Below are 26,065 nucleotides of genomic sequence, written 5' to 3'. Positions count from 1 at the left end.
CTTAGTACATTGAATACCACTTTGCTTCGGCAAATCTGTCCCTTAGTGCTTCTTTCCCTTCAGGAAGTTGACACGTTTCAATTTTTTTGAGCTGTCTCGACAACCCTTGTTTTATGTCGGTGGTGTTGACTATTAGTCAGGGAGCATCCTGCTATAGTCAAGTGGATTAGTGGACCTATCCCTATTCCAATTAATAATTTTGTGTATCTCAGATGTTGTCGCAAAGAGACGAGCCTCTGGAAGTAGTGTAGGAGACTCCGCACGTCGATCTCCAGAGCAACTCAGTTTGGCTCGCACCCCAGTTCGTTGAACTGTTTTACTTTTTATTATTATAATATTGATAATTTATTGTGTTCAATATGTCTATATATATATATATATGCATATATGTCGTATTTCTTTTCGACATAAATTTTATTTTTATCTTATCTTATTCTACTTCGGTATTATTCTCTCTCTAGTTTGTATTGATCGAGATCTTAAGTTTATGCTACCCCGACCAAGAACCTATATTGATTTTAAGGGTGTTTGCAAAATTTAATCTCATTTTATTTTTAGAATGCCTTAGTAGAATGTGATATTTTTATGCTTATGTTAGTTTATATTACAATAAATTGTACATACCTTTAGTTGTCTTCAAGTGGATACAAAATTCAATTTATCTTATTTTACGGATTTATAAATCCAAGTAATTTTTTTGGTATCTATACCAAAGATATCAAGATTCCTCTGTCTAGTTACCAATGATAGTTCATTATAGTATCTGTTCATTTTGCCTAAGTTTTACTCTTAGTGTGAAGACCTTCGAATTTCGACTCTCTATTCGAAACCCCCCAAAATAATGTTTGAAAAGATTATTGCTGTCTAACATCCTATATTCTGAATGGCCAGACACTGAGGAAGGCTAGGGATGAAGTAAGCGGATTCCCGCTAGTTGACTCGTCGGAATGATAAGCTATTCATAGTTGTATTTCAGTAATAAATCTAGAATAACAGCCTCCCGCGTCAGGAAACTTTTTTTAGTTCTCCAATACCTGTTTAGTTATGTAATCTAGAATTATTTAGACCCTACCCGAAGTTGACCCTACCCGAAGTTGACCCTACCCGAAGTTGACCTACCAATGTTGTCCCTATTATAGGCGGATGATACACGTTAGTTATCACAAATTCTAGTTGTCATACTAATAACTAAACGTCAGCCTTTTTTTTGTTTCTAAATATAGATGTGTCTTATGGAAATTCTGATGTCTACCTCTCCCAGTAAACTTATTAAGGCTTGTCTTTGTAGAACCTTAATGTACCCAATTTTGAACTATTAGTAACTCTTTCCTTTTATTTGTGTATTTCTAAATGTGTCTATAATGACGCGCTGCGTTATTACCTTATGTTATTCGTGGATTAAGTCATAGATGAAAGACTCTATGCTTCCGAACAAACGATGACACATTTGTATTTTGTATCTTATGGCGTTAATGATACGATTGTATTATTATTCTTATGTTATTCGTGGATTAAGTCATAGATGAAAGACTCTACGCTTCCGAACAAACGATAACATTTTTTTTTGTGTGTTTTATTGTGTTAGGTCTCATAACGACTACGCAGTAAATTATCTGTTTTGTATCTTGGTGACAACACTAGTATGTTTTGCTTTATATTACTTATGAAATTTCAAATAATAATATCTTAATTATATTGTTTCGATTGAATGCGAGCATTTGGTCTCAAATAATGCTTTGTAGATATGTTTTGTTTTATTCCGCTTTGTTCATGATATTGGTTATAGGTGGAATACCCTATGAATTTTGAGAGTGAGAATGCAATTTTTTTTTGTTTACATTTTTATAGTTGAGTCATAAATATTCTATGCGTTCTGTTTCGCTTTGTTCTGAAATCTTTGAGTTGTTCCCACGTGAGTTGTGAAAGAAGGATTCTGTGAGTCCAGATTGTAGCTATATTTGTCCATTCTGTTTGTCTTACCTCTCCGTATATCTATTCCCACTTTTGAAAAGGTTAGTATGGTGTGCCACCATGCCTAGTCCGATTCCACGCTGGTACCCAGTTGAAATCGTGGGGAGGGCTGTGTAACCGTTTCAAAAGATTTAAAAGAAACTCATTATATATTTCGATTATTTTTTTTTAAATAAAACTTCTAACCCCATCTATCTGTCAAGTACCTACTTGTAGCCGACTCAAGGTTTCTTCTGTAATTCCCAAATATATCCGGTAGATGAGCATATTTTTCAACTTGTCACTCACGCCCAATTTCCAGATTCAGGCGCCATGATAGCGCTTCGCTCTTTTCTGTTAAGACCGTCCAACCGTTAAGACGTGTTTCCAAAGTGGGTCTCAATTCAGAGGTGAGCAAATAAATCCTTTTCTTGTCCATATTTCAGATAGATATTTATTTTTTTAGACCCTTATTGGAGAGGCTATAATGCTGATATTATATTTCTAATACTCGTCGCAAGATAGTATTGCTATGGAGTTATTCCAGATCATGGCCCAGTAGCAATATCTTTTTTTGGAATCCCTAACCCCTCTTATCTAGGATGGTGGTGATTTTATATAGTACGTAGCTGAATCAATGGTTTATTTGGTGACTTATTAAACAAGAAGAGAAACAGAGCAGATTAAGGTTGTACCAATTTTTATTATACCTACTTTCAAGACAACAGAAATGATTATGAACTCAAAAAGAATTAAAATATAGTGAAGTGTCCTAATTTAATTTAAAGGTTTATTTTCTTCATTGTTCCTAGTTGATAAATAACTATATTATTTTCAATGTAAACAAATTTCGAAATTTGGGATTAATATATATATACATTCATTTTCTTTATAACCAATTCTTAATTTAATACGATACAAAGATTTTTTGTTTATGATAATGTTAACATAAAATAATATTTTGGAATCCCTTTGGGATGACGTAACTTTTAATGTTTTCTTTTTGTTCATTGCTAAGAAATAATAAAGAATAGTTTTCTTGTACACTTTCAATAAATCTTAATTTTTTTGCTCTTCCCCTTTGAGGATAAACCAGGGGTGGCGTCCAATAATAAATTATAATTTCATATTATCTAATTGTGCTTGAATTTAAAATACGATATAGTTTCTATAACCCCGCCCTAATTCTCTTCGACAACGAGCGATTCTGGCCTTGTAATATTATTGTAGCACGGCAAGCGTTACAAGGTCGAGGGGGCCAGGGGGAGATTTCTTAATGTTAAGAAACGGTTACGAGCCGAGTGATTGAAATCAGTTTGCATCAGTTCGAATCCAGCATTGGATGAGCTCTAGGCTCCTACTCGAGCCAACCGCAGCCGCACTTCAGAAGGTTTAACACAGTCGGGATATTAATAAGTTACTCATTTCGTGGCAATATTGTATCACCGACAAGTTATCTAGTTTTATAGTTTCATAAAGTTTAGTTTCATAAATCAGCTATCGTAAGCAAGTTATCGGCGTCCAAAATACGTTGTTGTAATTGTTTTAATAGACTTGTTAAAACGTTCTTTTCTAAATTTTCATTTGTCCCAGTTTTCTGGGTGATCCTTCAAAGAAGTAAAGTGAACCTATTTCCCTAAAGACAAAACTTGTTCCCCAAGGGAAAAAACCAGCGACCTATAACTGGTGCGCAAAACAAAGGCATCACGACAAGGTGTAAGGACAAAACACACCTGCATCTTCGCTCATGTTCCTTCGAACCGGGTATCTTCACATTTCAACTTCGAATCAGAGGTCTTCGCATATCTCATCTTCAAGTTAGACATCAACGCAGCATCTTCAGGGTCTTCCAGTAGGACGCCTCCAGACTCCTTCATCCTGGTAGCTGATTTCACGCTTAGCATCACACTCACAACAAACTGTAAGTTTTTTAATTTTAGTAACATTTGTGAAGTGCATACTATGAACTCTTTTTGAACATTTATTGAACATTTTCGTTATTTCGCTATTCTTTTTATAATTATTGGACATTATCATATTTTCGATTTTTAGTGCGAATTCTCATATTTTCGCTATCTCTCTGTGTTTATTACTATTCTTCTGTTTTTTTTTTAATTTAAAGATCAAATTGTTTCACATCTTTCTCGCTCATCAAATTTTTATCTAATTCACTCAGCTAATCATGAATAAAACGGTTGATGATCTTGTTAAAGTAAAAGATGACCTTGTTAAGGCAAGAGGTCGAAGTAAAGCTTCGATAACTAGATTGGAGAATTGGTTTAAAGAAAATGAAAAAATGAATATTTCAAAAAATGAACTGATTTCTAGAAAAGAGTATTTATCAAAAGTTTTTGTTAAATATCTCGAGGTTCAAAATGAAGATCAGATTTTTAACCTTAGAATCAGCTCTAAAGGATAAAATTGATAAAATTTCAGTAAATTCTGTTGTGGGCACCTCAGCTCAACAAAATTATTCAAATAACCATCATATCCGCCTACCGGAAATAAAAATTCCACATTTCGATGGAAATATAGCAAGTTTATAGAATATTTTAGTATAGGGCCTAGTTTCATCGAGATGTTTACAAAACTTATCGTAAATGATTCAAATCTTTCAGATATTGAAAAACTAATTTACTTGAAATCAATTCTCAAGAACGAGCCTCTACAACTAATTGAAAATTTGGAAGTTGTAGGCTCAAATTTTTCCGTTGCTCTCGATACACTTAAGAATAGATTTGAAAACAAATGTTTAATAATTAACACTTATTTAAAACAACTTCATTAGCAAAAAATACTGCTCAAAACTTGCGAGAATTCTTAACTCACATAAAAAAGAATTTAAGTGCGCTAAATTATTTAAATATCTCCAACAATCTTGCAGATTGAATTTTAATTCACATATTCACACAAAAATTAGATTTTAATATGAAACGATCCTTTGAATCCGAAAGAGATTTCAACGAACTTCCTACAGTAGATGAGTTTTTGAATTTCATTGAAAAGAAATAGAAGATATTGGAAAATTTGATCTTTGAAGAAAAAACAGTTTATAAATCAAAACCGTCTCTTCATACTTCTGTAAATAATAAAGATACAACTTTTAAATGTTTCGTATGCAATTTTAACTCACACAAAGTATACTCTTGCCAACAATTTTTAAATTTGTCCGCTCAAGAGCGTATACAAAAAGTAAAAAACAAAGGTTTTTGTCTTAATTGCCTTGCTAGTGGTCATATATATAATTCTTGTTCCTCATCTTCGAATTGCAAAACCTGCAATAAAAGACATCACTCTTTGCTTCACATTTCGCATCCGTCGGAAAATACTTCACGGCAAAGTTCATATAGGTCGAATTCTGAAAGTCAACCCGCCCAAAATCAATTTGTTCGTAATTCACATCATCAACGTCCAAATCATCATTCGTCTCAATCCACTTCGGAGAATATTCAAGCAAATTCGCAGAACAACTCTGTTCCAAATGCAATTCCGCAATGTTTACCAGATACGCAAAATCTTCCAGGTCCGAGCAATATTTCGTCCCACTCTGTATATTCAAACGATCTGCAAATTTTACTCTCAACTGCTTTGATAACTGTTTACGATGTTCAAAATAATCCCATCTTCGTTCGTTGTTTAACAGACTCCGGTAGCCAAGTTTCGTTCATAACAGACAGGTTAGCCAAAAGAATTTGTTGTTCACCCTATACCAGAAATCTTCAAATATCAGGTATAGCTCAAACTTCTTCTGTTTCAAACAAGATGGTAGACCTTAATCTCTATTCAAACACATCTACTGGTAAAAACTTTAATCTGTCCCGTGCTGTCCTCGAAAGCATTACGTGCCAGCATCCACAAGTCGCTCTGGATTTAAATTTATTAAAAATACCAAAAAATGTAAAACTTGCAGATCCACATTTCTGTACCCCGTCGGAAGTAGACATCCTTTTAGGAGCTGATATTTATTTCGACCTAGTTAATTATGGCTTAATAAAATTAGACCCAAACCTTCCTAATCTTCAAAACACTCATTTGGGTTATATTGTAGGTGGAAATATCCCATACGCTCGTTATGCAATGTTAGGATCAAACGCGAGTCCTTCAACGAATAATGCACACTCACATTCCTCAAATATTTCATTACACGCACAAACAGCTGATCTTGATTCTCTTTTAAAGAAATTTTGGGAAATAGAAGAGACTAAACCACTCTCTTCTATTCAATCAAAAACATTAACTCCCTCAGAACAGAGAGCTGAGGACATATTCAAATCTTCGCTAACAATTCTTTTTAGTGGCAGATTTCAAGTAGACCTACCTCTGAAGACCCCTAATGAATATCAGAAATTAGGTGAATTACTTCATTTAGCAAAAAGACGTTTTTTCAATCTTGAAAAAAGGCACAACAAATCAGACGAATTACGGCATCAGTACACTGAATTCATATCAGAATATGTCTCTTTGGGTCATTGTAAATACGTTCCTCTTTCTAAGATTAATGAATCGTCCGAACATAAGTTTTTTCTCCCACATCATTGTGTTTTCAAGCATGATAGCTTAACTACTCGACTCAGGGTTGTATTCGATGGATCAATGAAATCAACCTCAAATGTGTCTCTCAACGATATTATGCTCAAAGGTTATACTGTACAACCTGATTTGTTTGAAATTCTAATTCGCTTTAGACTCTACAAATATACTCTCATCGCAGACATCGAAAAAATGTTTAGGCAAATAAGAATTAACCCGAAACAAACATTTCTATTAAACATTCTGTGGCGCAATTTCCCGCAAGAAGAATTAAAATGTCTGGAACTTCAGACCGTGACCTACGGCACAAATTCAGCTAGTTTTTTAAGTACCAGTTGCCTTAAAGAGTTGGCAGTTCGCAATCAAGAAAAATACCCATAAGCTGCTGAAGCTCTAAAAAATTCTTGTTATGTAGATGATATTTTACATGGTGCAAATGATATCGACACTTTGTACAAGACTTATAAGCAACTTTCTACGAGTCTAAATTCCGCTGGAATATCACTGCATAAATGGGAGTTCTAATTCTTCCAAGTTTCTCGATTCATTTTCCTCTGAATCAAAAAATCTAATTATCACTTCAGAAGGTTTAACACAGTCTTTTATAGTTTCATAAAGTTTAGTTTCATAAATCAGCTATCGTAAGCAAGTTATCGGCGTCCAAAATACGTTGTTGTAATTGTTTTAATAGACTTGTTAAAACGTTCTTTTCGAAATTTTCATTTGTCCCGGTTTTCTGGGTGGTCCTTCAAAGAAGTAAAGTGAACCTATTTCCCTAAGGACAAAACTTGTTCCCCAAGGGAAAAAACCAGCGACCTATGACTGGTGCGCGAAACAAAGGCATCAGGACAAGGTGTAAGGACAAAACACACCTGCATCTTCGCTCAAGTACTGAAAGTTGAAATCAACGTTATTTTTAATAGAACACCCATTTTTATATGTTATTGTATTTTTAGATACTGTGTAAAAATTTAAGACTTTTGCAAAGATGTTAACAGTTAAAGTCTATTCATATTGCATATTCCCAACTATAAGCAAATTATCGAGGCCTGACACGACCAATTGTAGCGTATTGGTTTATAAGTTAATATAATATTTTGTGTTTTGTAACGTTATAGTTATCGTTGAGTTATTTACTGGTCGTGTTATTTTTTTTTGTTAAATTTTATAGTGTGTAGTAAAATTTTAGTATCCAAAAACAAAGTATTTATTCATCAAACGTAAAAATAGTTTGTGGTAATCACTTGGATAAAGATAAGAGAAACCAATATTTTAATTTATTTATGTTTCCCTTCAGTTATTGAAGATAAATAGAACAAGAAAAATGTCAAGCAGTGATACAGCAGACGAACTACTTTAGATTGATGTAACCCTTAGTCCACCTAAAAAAAGACCAGTAACCGGACATTTTGGCGTTAAAACAAATGAAATGATTATAAATGTATTTAAAACGAAGATGCAGAGAACCCTATAAAGTCGAAAAGTGCGATTTCTATGTACTTACTGATATTGTTTCTCCATTATTTTAGAAAACGTGTTTCCACTTTTTTCAATTAGTATTGCTACTTTTTATCTATTGTAGGCATGTGTAGCCATAGTGTACGAAATGTGGTTCAAGAATATGAAAATACCAGAACATTGTAGGCACCAAAACCAATTGAGAATCGTTAATGAATTTGACACAGAAGCAATAAGAAGGATAATCCACTAATTCTATTTTCGAAATGAAATACCTACAATAATACAGTTCTGAGGGTTGTTAGTGAAGACCCGGTTTTGTATAATTTCAAAGGAACTACGTTTTTCAAATTATTGAAGATGAGTTTTTGATTGTACCTCGACGTGTAAACATCGACGATTGCTGCTGTGTTTATTAATAGCAGTGAAATACGAGTTTACCAGTGAGTGATAACAGTAATTATAACGTACGTATTTGAACATTTTAAATTAGATTTATTTAGTTTATTCGGATCTATAATTAGATCCAGTTTTTTGCTTTTTACATTAATTAGAAACATCAATATTAATGGACTAGCTTAAACATCGAAAAGTGATAGCCGGCTACCTGTGGTGCCGGCAAAATGTTTAAATATCAACAACACTCTAAACTAAACAAATATTAATATTTCATAATATTGTTTCTGCTTCTGACTACATGGGCAGTAACGTGCAAAACAGTTCAGCTTCAAATATGTCTCAAACTACAGATAATGCAACTTCTAGACAAACAAATTCGTATGCATCCATAGTAACATCCATAGTTAAACCTTCGTTTCCAAAACACAACCAAGCGGTAGTATTACATGCTGATCAAAACCTTAAATTACATGACTATGTTAGAGCTATAGGCGATATTATCGGTCCCAAACAAATTTCTTTTGCTTCTAGGATATCCCATAATAGGATATGTATTTATCTTACCAATTCCAATTTAGTCGAACAGTTATTGACATCCCATCCAAATATTCAGATAGGGAACATTACCCTAAATATTCGCAGACTGGTTTCCCCTACAAAAATAATTGTCATATCAAATATTTCCCCAACCGTTCCGCACGATTTAGTAGAATCTGCCATCAAAAATCTTGGGCTTGAGTTAGCCTCCCCGGTTTCCTTTTTAAGAGCTGGTATCCCAGGTGATGAGTACTCTCACATCCTTAGCTTTAGACGCCAAGTATATGTTTTTTCCAATACAGATAATTTTGAATTACAAACGTCAATTGTAATACCTTTTGAAGGTATTGACATTAGAATCTTCTTATCTACAGATAAAATGGAGTGTTTTATCTGTAAACAACCAGGACACATTGCTTCTAAGTGCCCTAATCCTCCAACTGTTAATGTGACACAAACTCCCAATTCAAATCCCGAATTATCCACGAACACAACCCCTTTACTAAATAACACACAGTCGACAGACACCTCCAGCGCGACCCCTATTACAGATACTGCACAACTGGACACAACTACCGCATTAAATCCAGCCCTTAAACGAGGTCGCTCAGAAGTATCGACGGTCACGAATGATAACAGTTCCCTAGATGACACTGTTAGCATGCCTCCACCCATTTCACCTGCCAGCCATATACAGCAGGATAAAACCATTAAGCAAAAAAGAAAGAAACGAAGGACAAACCCATCAATAGAAACCGGACTAACTGAACAAACTAAAGAGGATATAAAAAAAGCCTACAATAAATCACCAGAAGCATTCATACTTCCTCAAGATAATTTGATAGCTTTCCTTGAAAACACCTTTGGAAATAACGATCCTTACACCAAAGCATTGAAATTCACGACCGATATTAAATCTTTGATCTTAAATTTACAATTTCTGTACTCATCTCTCCAAGAACGGGCAATTAAATATCGTATAACACGCATAAATAAAAAAATTAAACTCCAACTGGAACCTGATGACGCCGAAAGTGTATCTAGTATTGATATATCCTATGACGTAAGCGATGATGACAGCAACTCAGACGCATCTCAACAGTCTCAAAAGTCTTTACAATAATCTGTAATTTTATTCACATTAATTCAGTGGAATTGTGACGGGTTTTTCCCCCGTCTTGAACGATTACAACAGTTAATCCCAGATCACGTCCCTGATTTTCTCTGCTTACAAGAGACCAACTTTAACACAACACACAATCCGTATCTTAGAAACTATTCTAGCTATAATTTTATTAGGACAACGCATTTAAGGGCCAGCGGTGGATCCTCCATTTTTATTTCAAATGATGTCTTTCACCGAGAATTTTTGTTAAATACAACGCTGGAAGCTGTAGCAGTAACTGCATGGTGCCCTAACAAAATTGTCATTTGCAATGTTTACATTCCTCCTAACTATAATCTTGTCAGTGCTGAACTTTTAAATCTCATTAACCAACTTCCAGCTCCATTTATTCTTGTTGGAGATTTTAATGCTCATAGTGTTATATGGGGATCCAGAAATACGTTTGGTAGAGGTAAGAGTATTGAGGATATTATCATTAATCATGATGTTAGTCTTTTAAACACAGGAAGTAGCACGTATTTTCACATACAGTCTGGCTCCTTCTCTTCAATTGACCTGAGCATTAGTGATCCCAAAACAGCTCCTCTTCTTACCTGATACACGCTTGATAGTCTCTATGATAGCAACCACTTCCCAATTTTCATCACTAATAATGAAGCTAAACCGTCTTATGTTAAGAGCAAATGGAATATCTCAAAAGCTAATTGGGAGCTTTTCAGCGTATCTGTTAAGGATCGAGTTAACGAAATTGTTTATCAAAACAATGCTGATACTGATGTTGAGGAATTTAATAGATGTATACTGCAAGCAGCAGAGGAACACATAGGAAAGTGCTCCATTAATCCATCCCAAAAATCTGTACCATGGTGGAACCTATTTTGCAAGCTAGCAGTTAAAGCTAGCAAAAAGGCCTTAAACAAATATCGCAGAACACGATCAGAAAAGGACTTAATTAATTTCAAGAGACTAAAGGCCAACTCTAAACGAGTAATAAAAGAAAGTAAACGAGAATCTTGGATTAAATTCTCCAGTACTATAACCGCTGACACATCTCCAACGCAAGTATGGAACAAAATAAAACAAATTAATGGACGCAACACAACGTATAAAATACCCGCTCTTATCCATGAAAATAATATTATTACAGACGACCAGAAAATCTCTGATACCTTGGCACAATATTTTTTAGACAAATCCAAAAACAGAATTAACCATTTATTGACACGAGACGAACAGCTCCCTCCTCAGTCCTCCTCATCGAACCCTAATCCACTTAACCTACCGTTTACTCTGAACGAACTCTATTGTCCTCCGGAGGCGTGACAGCCGTGCCGGAGGCATCAAGGAATTTGGATATCGGTCAAAATACTTGGGAATTCCAAGGTTGGCCAAATCCAAATTTCTAATTGATTCGATGCAGGGAAATTCCACTTTCGCTACGTAAAACAAAGGATTTGTTTTACATAAAAGCAGGTAGATTTTCTCTCATCGATCAGTCGAGCTTGCCTCTTCTACTGTAGACCTAGTCGGTGCTATTATTGTTCCAACTAAGTTATTGTTTTATTTCTGATTTTCTGTATACCTTTTTATTTTAGCATTATTGTATATTCAGACCTTTTCAGGTTAGGATATTACATTGATCTATATTTGTTCATGTACTGATTGTTTATTTTTCTTGTATTTTGTGTCTAAGTTGTTCTTCCGTAAGTTAAGAACACTTAGAAATATTTATCTTGCTTTTTCTATTTTATATTTTGATTTGTACTTTGTCTGAGTAGTTCTTTCCGGTAAGTCAAAGAACTCTTAGAAATATTTTCATAATCATTGTTGCATTACTATTTCCGATATTTTATCTAAGATATTTTCTTTCTTAAGTTAAGAAAATACTTAATACATTTGTTTCCTTTATTTTCTATTTTATGCTAAGTTGTTTCTTCCGTAAGTCAAGAAACACTTAGCAATATTTTCACATCTTTTCTATATTTGATTTTTCTTATTTTCTATAAGTCGTTTCTTCCGTAAGTCAAGAAACACTTATAAATATTTGTGCATTTATTTTACTATATTTGATTCTCTTGTTTATTTTCTGTTCTAAGTTGTTTCTTCCGTAAGTCAAGAAACACTTAGACATATTTCTATAATCTGTTTCATTTTTGCATTTCTCGTTTTATATTTTGAGTATTTTATTTTTCCACTCTAAGTCGTTTCTTCCGTAAGTCAAGAAACACTTAGAAACATTTTTTTCTTTGCATTACATTTTTATACCATTTAATTTAATTGTTTACTAAGTTATTCCTTCCGTAAGTCAAGGAATACTTAGATCATTTTTACCTATCTGTTTTCCATTTTTGCTCTGTTACTTTGTAACTGTTCCTTGGAACCGTTACCTATAACAGATATTTGTCACTGGAACTGTTATTTATAACAGCGGTAGTATTTAACCTTTCTACCAGCGACAAACCAAAGATGGTGAATACCCGATCCAATTCCGGGGGTAGGAAGGAGCCCGAAGAGCCGGCGATGGGTCCTACAGGCCCAAATGCCCCCTCTCGGCAACACTATGATGTTGTTAGTTCTCTAAAAAATTCTGCTGCCGGACCAGATGATATCCCCTCAATATTTATTAAAAAACTACATTCAGATACATTAAGAAAATTATTAGATCTGTACAATATTTTATGGACATATCAACGGTTTCCCATGCTATGGAGAAAATCCATTATGATTCCAATTAAAAAGAATGACTGCCTTTCAGCATTACCCAGTTCATTTCGACCCATCTCTTTAACTTGCTCATTATGTAAAGTCTTAGAAAAAATGATAAATAATCGTCTAAACTGGTATTTAGAACGACATAAGTTACTAAATCCATTTCAGTCAGGGTTTAGATCAAATAGATGCACTATGGACAATTTGGTTTCACTTCAGTCTGAATTACATACGCCATGCAAAACAAGAATGAGGTAATTGCCGTTTTTCTAGACATAGAGAGTGCTTTCGATACCACTTCAAAATCAATAATTCTTGCAAAACTTAGTGACCTCAAATTAGAAGGTAATATAACAACATTTATTAATAATTTTTTAACGGATAGAACGTTCCAAGTGTCTGCAAATGGTAAAATGTCTGCACCACAAGCTGTAGAGAATGGACTACCTCAAGGTTGTATACTTAGCACCACACTATTCTTAATCTGTATTAACGACATATGCTCTACGATAAAAGCACCAGTTCAACACGCTATTTACGCTGATGATATCATTCTATTTTGTCAAGGTAGGACCACATCCAGTACATGCGCGTTACTCCAAAACACCCTAGAGTCTATAACCAATTGGTCAGAAAGTACAGGATTCAAATTTTCACCACCTAAATCTGTAGTAATCCAGTTTAGTAAAAAATACAGGTCTCCTCAACCTAATTTACAACTGCATGGAACTCCGCTTCGTGTAGTAGATAACCATAAAATCTTAGGTATGCAGTTTGATAAAAGACTGTCTTGGAGAAATCATATACAAACCACTAAAGCTAATTGTTTAAAAAGAATAAACATAATTAAATCTCTTGCTCACTATCACTGGGGCTCTGAAGAGGAAGTATTACTCAGAATTTACCAAGCCCTAATTAGGTCCAAACTTGATTACGGTAGCATACTCTATATGTCTGCATGCAAGTCTCTCTTAAATTCTCTTAACGTCGTTCAGAACACATCTCTTCGTATTTGTCTTGGTGCTTTTAGATCTAGCCCACCTGAAAGCATTCATGTTGAAGCCTATGAACCTCCACTGACCTATAGGAGACAAAGACTACTTCTGAATTACTTTGCAAAGGTCTCTGCCAACCCCTCAAATCCAGCTGCCAAGCTTGTTGCCAGACACACAGTAATAAAGCCAACAGAAAAACTTAGGTCTGTATACCCATTTGACTGCAAATTACACCAGTTAATTAACAACACAGATTTTTCACATATGACCCCGATCTGTATCCCTCATACCCCGCCTTGGACCAGAAATCAGCCTAGTTTTAACATTAGTCTATGTAGATACGACAAAAAGGAAACCCCCATTAGTATGTTTAGACAAGAGTTCAACAAAATGATTGACATGGAAAAGTTTGATACAATCTTATAAACAGACGCCAGTAAAGATGAACATGGTACAAGCTGTGCTGTTACTACAACAAATGAAACAATAGCGTCATTTCGCCTCCCTACTATCTGCAGTATACATACAGCGGAATTATATGGAATAAACAAGGCGCTAGAAGTCACACCAAAAAGCAGCAAACGTATAGCCATATGCACCGACTCTCTGTCATCGATACATTCACTAAAAACCCTAAGATCACAACACCCAATAGTCAATAAGGTACACGCTCACTGTCATCAGCTGTTAACTTCGGGCACCTCAGTCTCCATAATCTGGGTTCCTTCGCACGTAGGTGTTATTGGTAACGAGAAAGCGGACCAAGCGGCGAAAGAAGCTAATTGCCCTGATCATCCAGTCGAAAGGATACAGCTCCATCAGGACCTAAAATATCTCTTCAGGCAATCAGTCTTGGAAAATTGGCAAGATCAATGGAGTAGAAGCACATCCAAATTACATCAAATACAACCAATAATTCGACCACTGCAAATTCCCATACAAAAAAGAAGAGACAAAGCCATAATCAGACGAATAAGAATAGGACACACTCGTCTCACGCATGGTTACCTCATGAGTTCTGGAAATCCACCAGTCTGCGAACGCTGCAACAACACGCGGCTTTCCATACAGCATATCCTACTTGAATGCAGTACTTTCAGCTCCACCCGACGACGGCATAACATTAGTGGTACCCTTAGTGATATACTTAGTTCACCTGGTTCAATGAACTCTTTGATTATTTTTTTAAGACACTCTAAATTATATAATTTAATATAAAATATTTACGAATTTTGTAAAAGTACCAAAACTGTAGCTTAATCATATATTGTAAATACCGATTTTGTTTGTTCCCGTGTCAATGACCATAGTTGTCGAGACACGTAAATTTAAATAAAAAAAAAAAAAATTATTGAAAAAAATATATTTCAAGTTTCAACGTCGTCAGTGAGACAGCATTTTGATGGACAGGGATGAAATTGTGTTGGGGAGACAATAATTTCGAATCAAAATAAAGTCCTACAGAAATGAATATACTTGAGAATCAAATTTGTAGGCAGTAAATTCTCCGAACTGTGAATGCGATAAACCAACAACATCGTTGCCAGTTTGTAATGATAGATATTCTAGCAATTTATCATTTAATCATTGACATGCAGCAAAATTATCATATCAATGATCGTTTTGTATTTGTTAAGGTATATAATAAAATGTATTTAGTAACATCAATATTTATGTATAATATTATATTTATATACAATACTTATATAGAACACATCTAAAGTAGGTACGATAATATTCTTTGTAAAAGTCATACATGACAACATCGCATTATAGGACCGGTAGAAAGGAATAGTAGATCAACGTTGTCATAATATAGAGAGAGATAAATTGCTCATTGACTTCCTAGCTTAGCATTCAGTAGCGTATCGTTCACACTGTTGCAGTGACTTTTAAAAATTAATCTTAATATAATATGATATGAGATTTATATTTAACTTTGAAGTGTATACTTCTTATCACAAAAAAACACTTAATTTCAAATTCCATAATTTTGTACAAAACATACGAGACAAAGAAACTTTCTATGACATTTAATGACAAACTATAATTTTTTTTAATGACATTTTTTGTTTGTTACAAAAATTAATTATCAAAAAGGTAGGTAGAGAGATTTACCCTGCCGTTATTTCAATGAAAGGTTTCTTTTCATTGGAATTACTTATATTTTAAATATACTAATTTACATAATTATGAAAATCCAATTCTGAACTTGCCGATTACATGAAGTGAACTTTTACTTTTAGTGAACATATAAACACTCACACATATATATATTATAATTAAATAAAATAAATCGAATCGAATATACCTAATATATATAAGAAGTATTCATTTTTTTTAAGAGCAAAGTATATTGGTACAAAATGTATTTTGTATGAAATGTTTGAAAACTAGGTTAACAAAACAAACTTACTTACATACGAAAGTAATCTTAATAAAATGGTTCGACCTCCACAGGAAGTTAAAATATTAATCATCGTATGAAGACGACTCGTCGGCTGATGAAGAGCTATCGCGATCACTATTATTTACATTGATAATTAATGGTTCAACCGAAATGTCCACTCTTGTGTCTAAGTCCCACATTCTATCTTCTTCTTTTATAGTGTGTCTTATACAATTTTTCCAAGACTCAGGTGTGACATTTTGTATGGTAGTAGCTAACAAGCACTTCACCCCCTCCATTTTAAAACTCAAGTTTTTCCTTGCCACTTGGTTTTTTATTTGAGCCCATATAAGCTCGATAGGGTTCAGCTCACAATGATAAGGAGGGAGGCGATGTACAATTATGTTGTTTGCACGAGCCATTTCATCGACTGCATATTTCTTGAAAACGGGCATATGCATCCTCGCGAGGTTTAATAATTGGACTTTCAACATGTTGTCATTGAATGGTATATTTTTTTGAAAGAGCCAGTTGATTATTTCACCTTTTCGCCAGGCAGTCGTTGGTGATGGCTCCAACCGTCGACCGTGGTATGACGCATTGTCCATAACAACGACAGAATTTGCTTCAAGGCTTGGTAGAATATTTGAAAACCAACCTTCGAATCTTTGAGCGTCCATTTCCTCATGATAATCGTTGGTTTTCTTGGATTTGAATAGTAACAAGCCGTTGTCCAAAAAACCCGAATCGCTGCCTATATGTGTTATTATGAGCCTCCGTCCTTTACCCACTGGTGTTTTTAATTATAATGAAAGCTCTTCAATGAAGGCTTGTCGACGACTTTTAATTTCCAAATCTTGCCACACCTTTGAGACAGTATGACCTTGATTTAGCCAAGTTTCATCTAAATAGTATACTTTTCGTCCTTCACGACGATACTCTCGGATTTTTTGTAAGTAATTTCTCCGACACAAAACAATTTCATCTTTTTCCAAAAGAACACTATTCCTGCTTCTTTTTATATATTTAATGTTTATTTGTTCTAATGTTCGCAATAAAACACGTCGTGATATTTTGGGTATTGAATTATCGGAATTTATTTCAACTTCAACTTTCTTTAAGGTTGAGATTTCGTTCCGGAAAAAGGAAAGCATGGAATTTCCTCCGAATAGCATATTTGGTATGATCTTCAAGCTGAATGCGTTTTCTACCTCTGGTTTCAATGGTTTCAACAGGTCCATCATTCAATTTGCCTTCACTTTGTTTAAAATTGTTTACAATTCTGTATACACTTCTCGTCGAAACTTTAGTCAAATCACTACACAGGGTAACTACATCGTTGACCGACATACTTTTATTCCTTTCACGGAGTCCACAATACACATTGAATATAATAGTTTTTTCTCCCATCGAAAAATTTGGACGTCGTTTACTTTTACTGCTTTCACTTTCCATATTACTCATAACAGTAAAATAAGTGTTCACTGCTTAGATAATCTAATCGATATGTGAGTCATGTCCTGCGGTAGGGCCACGATGAGTAGAATACTATTTTGCTGACGTCACGTTGCGTAGCAACGACGAATAGAATCGACGGTTGCTGGGCAACGTGACGTCAGCAAAATAGTATTCTACTCATCGTCATCACACCACTGTTTACTTCGATAGCAAAACAACTGAATACCTGAGTAGCCGACTTTCACCGACTATCGCGGTTTTAGGGAGATGTGACTATTTCCTTCTAAACTAAAATTATTATTTATTATAATTAATTCAAATTTATAAAACAATAATAAAAAGTAATGGGTTGTACAGTGATGTAGTATATCTTTTCTAAGTAAAAATATTAAGAGAATAAAAGTTTTGATTCTAAAAGTATGTCGAGTGGGAGATAAAAAAAATTGAACGTATTAAACGAGCACTGAAAGATGTATGTGGCGTCCTTCATCATTTTTAGTGGCGAATTTTGATTTCTCGTCCCAAAAAACTCCAGCTTACCAAATTTCGTGTTATTATCCCATGCCTATCACGAAATATTTAAAAATAAAAGTTTAACTTTCACCCTGACTAAGTTAGTTTAAATCGGCCTATTTTAATCTCAGGAATCTAAGATTAAGTTAAGGCCATTCGTTAATAAACACCATGTATATTATATTAATATATATATATATATATATATATATATATATATATATATATATATATATATATATATATATATATATATATATATAATAACCCAAATGTCAACAATAATCATATTAAAATTAACATAATTATAAATAGGTACATATTTATTTAATACAAGTAGCTTTGTCGTAACTTCTTATGATATTTTTCGTACGACATTGGAAGACCTACAATAGCAATGAACCATCATTATTACTTCCAAGAATTTACTGCCTAGATTTCTGGATTCTGACTATAGCATATAACAGTATGAGCCTCTATACCATTGTGAGCTCAATCCGATTGAACTCATCTGGGATGAAGTGAAAAATTATGTATCAGTCAAAAACTATACATTTAAATTTGCAGAAATGAAAAATATTTTTTACGATGCAATAGATAATATTACTTCAACTACATAACATTAACGTGTGCAATACGTTGAACAAAAAGTCGAATCCAAAATGTGGAAGTTAGACAATATAATAGGGACTCATATCGAACCATTAATGGTTCCTCAGACTCTGAATAATTTAAGTGGTATGATTTTATGTTTTAAAAAACTTATGATGATGCTGCTTTATTTAAAATACTTTGTTATATACATATATATATATATATATATATATATATATATATATATATATATATATATATATATATATATATATATGTCTTAGTTGATAAATATTGTATTTTAGCACATTTTTCTTTAATGGAACATAACAGTTTATTCACAGTTAAACTTCAAGAAATTCTTACATACTTAGTTCCAAGAAGTAAATATTTTTACAAATAATATTATACATCTTTCTTTCTAGTCTTCAAATCTTTCAAGTGCGATTGTTTACAGTTGGGAATATGTATTAAGAATGATTTGTAGAAACAGTATTTTAAATATTGGTAACTCATCCATTTTAAACATTTCTTGAACATTTGTACATATAGAAAGTAAGTAATGCTTTTTTTTAATATTTACACGGATATCCAATTTTTTAATATAGGGCATTGACAAATAGTAAGTACTTGTCAAATATAGCTTGAGTAATAATTAAGAAAGAAATAAAATTGTGTGTAACATTAGTAATTTTGTGTATACACTGCCCATTAGTAACGTTTGTGGTAGGTGTAATTTATGTGTTTAAATAAAAAAGTTAGTAGCTCGTTTGGATTTAATGTTAAAAATATGAAATAAGAAACTATATAGAGTCATATAAAAACAATTAAAAACTACCCATATTTTGATTCAAGATACCATCAAGATATTAGTTCAAATAAAAAGGATGTTAATACTTACTTTTCTAATCTATCTCCTAATACTGTACTTCTATCACTTCTTATTGGATTATACAGATCATCCACGTCCAAAACTTTACGATAACCTTTCCGGAACATCTCAATTGTGTAACTGAAAAAAATAAATCAAAATATCAAGAAATCAATACTCAAAATCACGGTTAAAATGCTGTTCTGAAGCTATTTTCTTGTTGTATCAATGCAATTGTTACATTTTTAAATTTTAAATTCGATCCAATATTTTCATAAGATTTAATAACAAAAACATTTTAAAATTAATATTTTTAGCTGGTTACCTATTTCTTAGTTGATCAAATGCTAAAACTGATAACCTCCGGTGTCCGTACAATGATAACGGTTTTGTTCTAAACGTTCTCTTACATACCGAAGCATTTGCGAAGTGATTCGTCGGCATTCGTTGAAAATTCAAATGTTGAGACAAATCTGGTCATCAAAGAGGCCATTCGATACTGCGTCTTTTCCCAATCCAATGCCATGGAACATGTTGGTTGGTATATATATTGACGAACAAGTAAAGCATAATATGGAGGAGCCACGTCCTCTTTTTTTTGGCATAGGCATTTGCCGTTCAGCCAGTCACAACTTTTTTCCATCCTCTTGAAAATACAAATGATCTTTTTAAAAATACAGTCAAGGCAGGGTTAATCACGTCTTGCGGTGATTGTAAATATATTTCAACAGATAAACTGACAGGTAAAAGAAATGGTCTCACCAATCGATCACCGGAAATATCAGCCCATATATTTTGATGTGTTGATTACGTCTGCCGAACGAGAAATAAAATAGAAATAAAAAGGTATGAATTTTTATAGACACATATTTAAATAGATAAAAATATCATTACTTGCTGTTTTCTGTGTGGTCTAAACGGTATTTTGGAATATTTAGAATAGTTGCAAAAAAACGTGACTTGACAGAATCGGTATATTTTTCAGTAGAACCTTTAAGGGATTATGCGGCTTGTTTAAACGGATTAGTTTAAATATTCGCAGCAAAAAACCATTGGTAAGTTAGTCAAAAAAGATAAGTGTAACGGGAATTTTACACAGATGATTCGCGTCATAGAACGATGAAACATAGAATATTTAGGTAAGAAGTACACTGGGTGGTAACAATATAACCGGCATTTTATTAGCATGGCTAACAAAATGATTTCTTGAGAAAATTTTTACAAAAATTAAAGTCATGTAGAGTGTTTTTAATAAAATTAATAAAATAAACGAAAATTAGACGTACCAGATTTTTGACACGTTACGAACAATATGAATTACTATTTTCCCCAGTGAACCAATTGAATATTTGGCTTATCTAAGAACAATGGTTTTCCAATTTTATTGTCGCAATTTTTGTGCAATTTTGGTGATATTTTGTATATGTAGAAATGTAAAGTAGATAAAAATGTAGTGCATTTAGATTACGACTCGCCAGAATAAAATTCAGGTATTTTATGGCGGCGAACTTTTCTCTTTTCTTTCTCATACAACAAAAACACAAAAATAAAAGAATAAAAAAGAAATAATGTGAATATAAATAAATATTACCTAAGAAATAACACAAAAGAGGAAAAAAACCAACAACATATAAACAATAAAGAAATGGCAACTCTACATAGAACCACAAACATCACCAACAGGCTAAGGAATCAAAATGTAAATGAAGAAGGCCAGACAGGTATAGACTCCTACTGGACCAGCATAAAGGAAGACATTGAAGAAGCAGCGAAAGAGGAAATACGAACAGAAATTTGTGCCCGTAGAAATCATTGGTTTGACGATGAATGCAAGAACGCAACAAAAGAAAAAAATGAAGCCTACAGAAAGATGCTTACCCGACGAACAAGTACAACTGTAGAGAATTACCAGACAAAAAGAAGAGAAGAAAAGACGATACATAAAAGAAAAAAACGAAACCACCTAAATACGGAACTTAAATATATAGAAAACCTTAACAGAGAGAAATAATTCAGAGCATTTTATAAAAAAATGTTAATATCAACCGAAAAGAATTCAAGGCAACCACAAGACAATGCAGAAGTCGGAATGGTGACCTATTAACAACAAGGAAGAATTTATTGAATAGATGGGTGGAATATTTTAACCAGGCACTTAATATGGAGGAAGAAGAAGAAAACCTGGAAGATGAAAGAGATGAGGTAAGGGGAAGAGACAAGAGGGAAGAGGAACCACCAATGATTCTTGAAGGTAAAGATGCAGTTAAAAAACTAGTTAGAAACACATCACGCAGAATAGATAATCTTCCAGCTGGACTATATTGAGGCCAGATTACCATAGCATTACAGCAGCTTATAAAAGAAATATGGACACAGGAATCCTTCCCCAATGATTGGAATATTGGAATAATTTGCACCATACACAAAAAAGGAGATATCTTTGAATGTTCTAACCACAGAGGAAAGCCTACGACTCGGTGAAGACACATGTTCAAAGCAGTGAAAGAGCTAGGAATACCAAATCATTTGGTAAATTTAACAAAACTAACTCTTGAAAAAGGTGAATGTAGAGTACCAATTCAGGGGAAAGTGTCTGAACCTTTTAAAAGAAATAACGGGCTGCACCAAGGAGACCCCCTCTCCTGTATACTGTTCAGTCTGGCTCTGGAAAAAGTAATACGTATGTGACAAATCACAACCACTGGTTCAATATATAATAAATCAGTGCAAATCCTGGTCCATGCTGATGATGTCAATATTGTTGGGAGAACGGAAAACGCTGTATGGGAGGCCTATGTAGCATTAAAAGAATTAGCTACAAAAATTGGTTTAATAATAAACACCAATAAAACGAAGTATATGAAAATAAACACCCAACCACAAATCCTACGACCACTTGTTATAGAAAACGATGACATCGAAGCAGTGAACGAATTTGTATACCTGGGAGCGCTCTGAAAATAATACTACCGCAGAAATAAACCACAGAATTTGCACGGCCAACAGATGCTATTTTGACCACATATACTAGTTTATCGAATGTGTTGTTAAGGCCATGTGTGTAGATTGTTAAACCAGAAAAGTCTAAAGTGATATAAAATATATTAAAAAATCAATTGAATATTTACTTCACATCCCAACAGCTACTTTGGGTGCCGGAGAACCGGCGAAGTAGAAACTGAATTTTTGTAAATAAATATGTTTTTTTCTTATAGCCTACAATAAAGTATATGTTGTCGTTCGTCGCACTATTGTCGCACCATGTAAGTGCAATTGAAACAAAAAGAAAGGAGATTTTCTTTACCATTTATATGTTTAGGAAGTAATATATTTAAATATATATTTCCGCTTTTATACGTGATTTGTACTTATATCATATATATTTATTGGAATTGTTCATACTTGCAAGTGTCAAGTAATACATTTATGTAATCTTATACATGTATTATCATAACATTATCACTAGTACATATCTATTAAGTATGCCTATATTTAAATACCTCACACTCGTTTGTCTAATTCAATGTCACGGTATTCATATAATAAAATACAATGATGATGATTACTTAACCGGTTAAAAATAAATAAATGATTCATCAAACTCTAATAGGTACCGAATTTGAAGGGCTTACCGAAAGGAATCTCCTAACAATAAAAGTGTAGTTTAATTGTATTTTATATAAATAACAATAAATCGTGCCCTTCTGGCCAATTTGCGGGCCTAAGTAGATTAGTGAGGTAAAAAGGGACTTAAAGTTAAATAGAGCGCATCTGTCTTTCCCGTCTATTCAAAAAGAGTGGTGGCTCATTTGGCACATTTTTTGCTTCAGGGGGGATGAAAAACTATTTTGTTGTATGTAGGATCTAGGGCAAGCAGTATAATATATATTTTTTATTTAGAAATTACAGCCGCATCCATCATAATGGCTATTAGCGGAGCTACAGAATTACAAAATTAGAGTTTATAAAATATTCCTATAGATTTAAAGAAATTAACATGTTTCACATATAGGTGGATCACTTTTAGACGATATATATGAATAAGTCTTGTGTTAATTCGTAATCTACTTATCACTAATTGTTCTCTTCTGTTCCTGGTTGAGGGTCCCCAAGCTGTAACGTCATTTTTAATTTGCTTCAGTGATATTTGAGAAGATTGGCATTTGTTTTTCCAATTGCGCAAAACTCGATTCTTTATAAAAGCTTTTATATCACTCGCGGTATTTCGATACTATAAGATACTATATAGACTTTTCGATAGTATATAGACTATTTTTATATCGGCACATATAGCAATTTCACTCGCGCACTGGTCCGCTCTTTCGTTGCCTACAATGCCAATGTGGGATGGAATCCATATAAATCTGATACTTCTAGAATTTTCTTGAGCCTTCATGAGTTCTAGTTTTATCAGTTTCTCAAGGGGACCTTTGGGACAGATTTGTTTAAGGGTTTGAAGGGCGCTGAGTGAGTCACTTAAGATGACAGAGTAAGGAATATTATTAGAATTTATATGCATGATAACTTTGAGCACTGCATAGAGCTCAGCGGAGAAAACTTTGCAAAATTGTTGAAGTCAAATTAATATCTTTGTATTTTACATAAACCACCAATTCAAATGCATATAAACGTACTTTTAAAGGTTTTTAATTATGTCATTAACGGCGATTAAGAAGAGTGTAGGGATAATAATTGAGCCTTGAGGGATCCCTTTTCTTCCTCCTGCTTTTCGGAATAGAAGTTGTTAACACTAGTTTCTCTTGTTTTCTAGAAAGTTCTTAATAAAATGAAAGGCACTTTCTTCGAATATTTCATGAGTCACTTAAGTCAAAAAATACTGAGATACAATGCTGTTTTGTTGCCAGAGATTCGTGAATATCACTTTTCAGATCTAATATGTTGTCTATCTCGGATCGGTTTAGTCGAAAACCATTTTGTTCGTTTATAAGTAAGTCCGAATTTTCTATATGCCGTTAGGATTATCGGTCTACAGAAATCGGGGTCTAGACGAGATTTTGGGTTTTTGAGAAATGCGAGAGTGATAGATTTTGACCAAACAGATGAGCACTGGTGTCGCTTACAGATGAAATTAGATAATTGAAGCATGTAATTTTTAGCAAATGTGGGTAGGTGTTTTAAGAACGTAGTTGGGATATCGCCAGGTCCATGACTTATTTGTTCTAGATCATTAAATGAGTTGTTTAGTTCTTGTAACGTGAGAGCAGCGTTTAATGGAATGTTGTAGTTTTCTAGAGAGAGGTTAGACCTTTCGGCCTCTTTAATATATATATATATATATATATATATATATATATATATATATATATATATATATATATATATATATATAATAGTTTATTCATATGCTGATACGAAAAATATCCGAATAGTTTTCTGATTGGTTAAATCAGCTTATTTTTTTGCAATTTCTTGTTGATATAAAAATTTAACATATTTATAAAAAATCTCTATTTCTTTTCCCAGAATTTTTATCCCCGAAAACGATATGAAACAAAAAATATAGTGAGAAATTTTTCCAAAACAAAAAAGAGATACGAGTACCACACAAGTATTTTACGATAGTGACAAATGGATCACAGAACGGTGTGCATACAATCAATGTAATAGTAATGACAATAAGTAATGACACATGCCACAAAACTATAGATTTTTATAGACCTCTGCATTGCCGCCAGTTGCATCGTGCTGTTTCTTAACCTAAAAATAAAATCTGCACTGGTGAAGCGTCCGTGCAACCATTAAAAAAAATCTCGCACATAAATATTTTAAGACTACTGTGAAATATTTTCATTTATTATACAGTGTGTGTGCAATTAAATACGGATGGTGTCGCTGTATAATCGATCAACTACTTGAAAAATTATTCTTTATAACTTTGAAGAAAAAAAGGAGATTATCGAAAATGGAAGACCAACAACTACTTTATCAATTTAAAAAAGGAATCAAAAAATCAGTTCGATATTTTAAATTTAATTGGTATAGTGTGTTGGTTATGTGGTATGCATAGACTCAATTTGGTTTTACAGGCATCAGTGGAACGTATTAAAGAGTGTAAATTTTTTTTCAAACGTTATAAGGCCTTGCTGCATTTTTTCAAAATCGTCCAAAAGGGCTGCTGCTTTGAATAAATTAGTACAAAAACGTTTACTAAAAGTAGTAGCAACAAGGTGGATTTATTCTGGTAGACTCGTTCTCGTTGAGGCTGTTTCTTGTATTCGTTCAGAGCTTCTCGAACTATTTAAAGAAATGCATACTAACACAGCAAAATGGGATGGAGAGACACCAAATTGTTCGAAAGGTTTTTATATTACATTGCAAGAATTTGATTTTATTTAATTTCTTTTTAAGTTTCTTTTCTACCAAAATTTGTTTTATATTTTATAGAAAAAAATTTATGACATTGGATTTTGCACGAGAAAGTTAATGAATTTCTCGAATTTTTGAAATTAGAGCGGAATCGTTTTTGTACATGATGATGTCCCCACACCCAATAAGATGCAACGAATTATCAATAT

The 26,065-nt window shown here is 33.4% G+C and overlaps 1 protein-coding gene across 3 annotated transcripts in view; it reads right to left on the bottom strand.

Annotated features, from left to right (window-relative positions):
* LOC140445513 (ATP-binding cassette sub-family C member 4-like) overlaps positions 1–26,065 on the bottom strand; it is a 390,598-nt gene that overhangs the window by 87,797 nt on the left and 276,736 nt on the right. For all 3 annotated transcript variants that reach the window (XM_072537582.1, XM_072537583.1, XM_072537585.1), the window contains one exon: positions 19,560–19,670. In XM_072537582.1, the coding sequence (XP_072393683.1) occupies positions 19,560–19,670 (111 nt within the window). The remainder of the gene's footprint in view (positions 1–19,559; positions 19,671–26,065) is intronic.

The sequence above is a fragment of the Diabrotica undecimpunctata genome, chromosome 7, assembly GCF_040954645.1.
Source record: "Diabrotica undecimpunctata isolate CICGRU chromosome 7, icDiaUnde3, whole genome shotgun sequence".
In the NCBI taxonomy this organism is placed as follows: Eukaryota; Metazoa; Arthropoda; class Insecta; order Coleoptera; family Chrysomelidae; genus Diabrotica; species Diabrotica undecimpunctata.
This window is presented reverse-complemented; position numbering and strand designations above follow the sequence as displayed.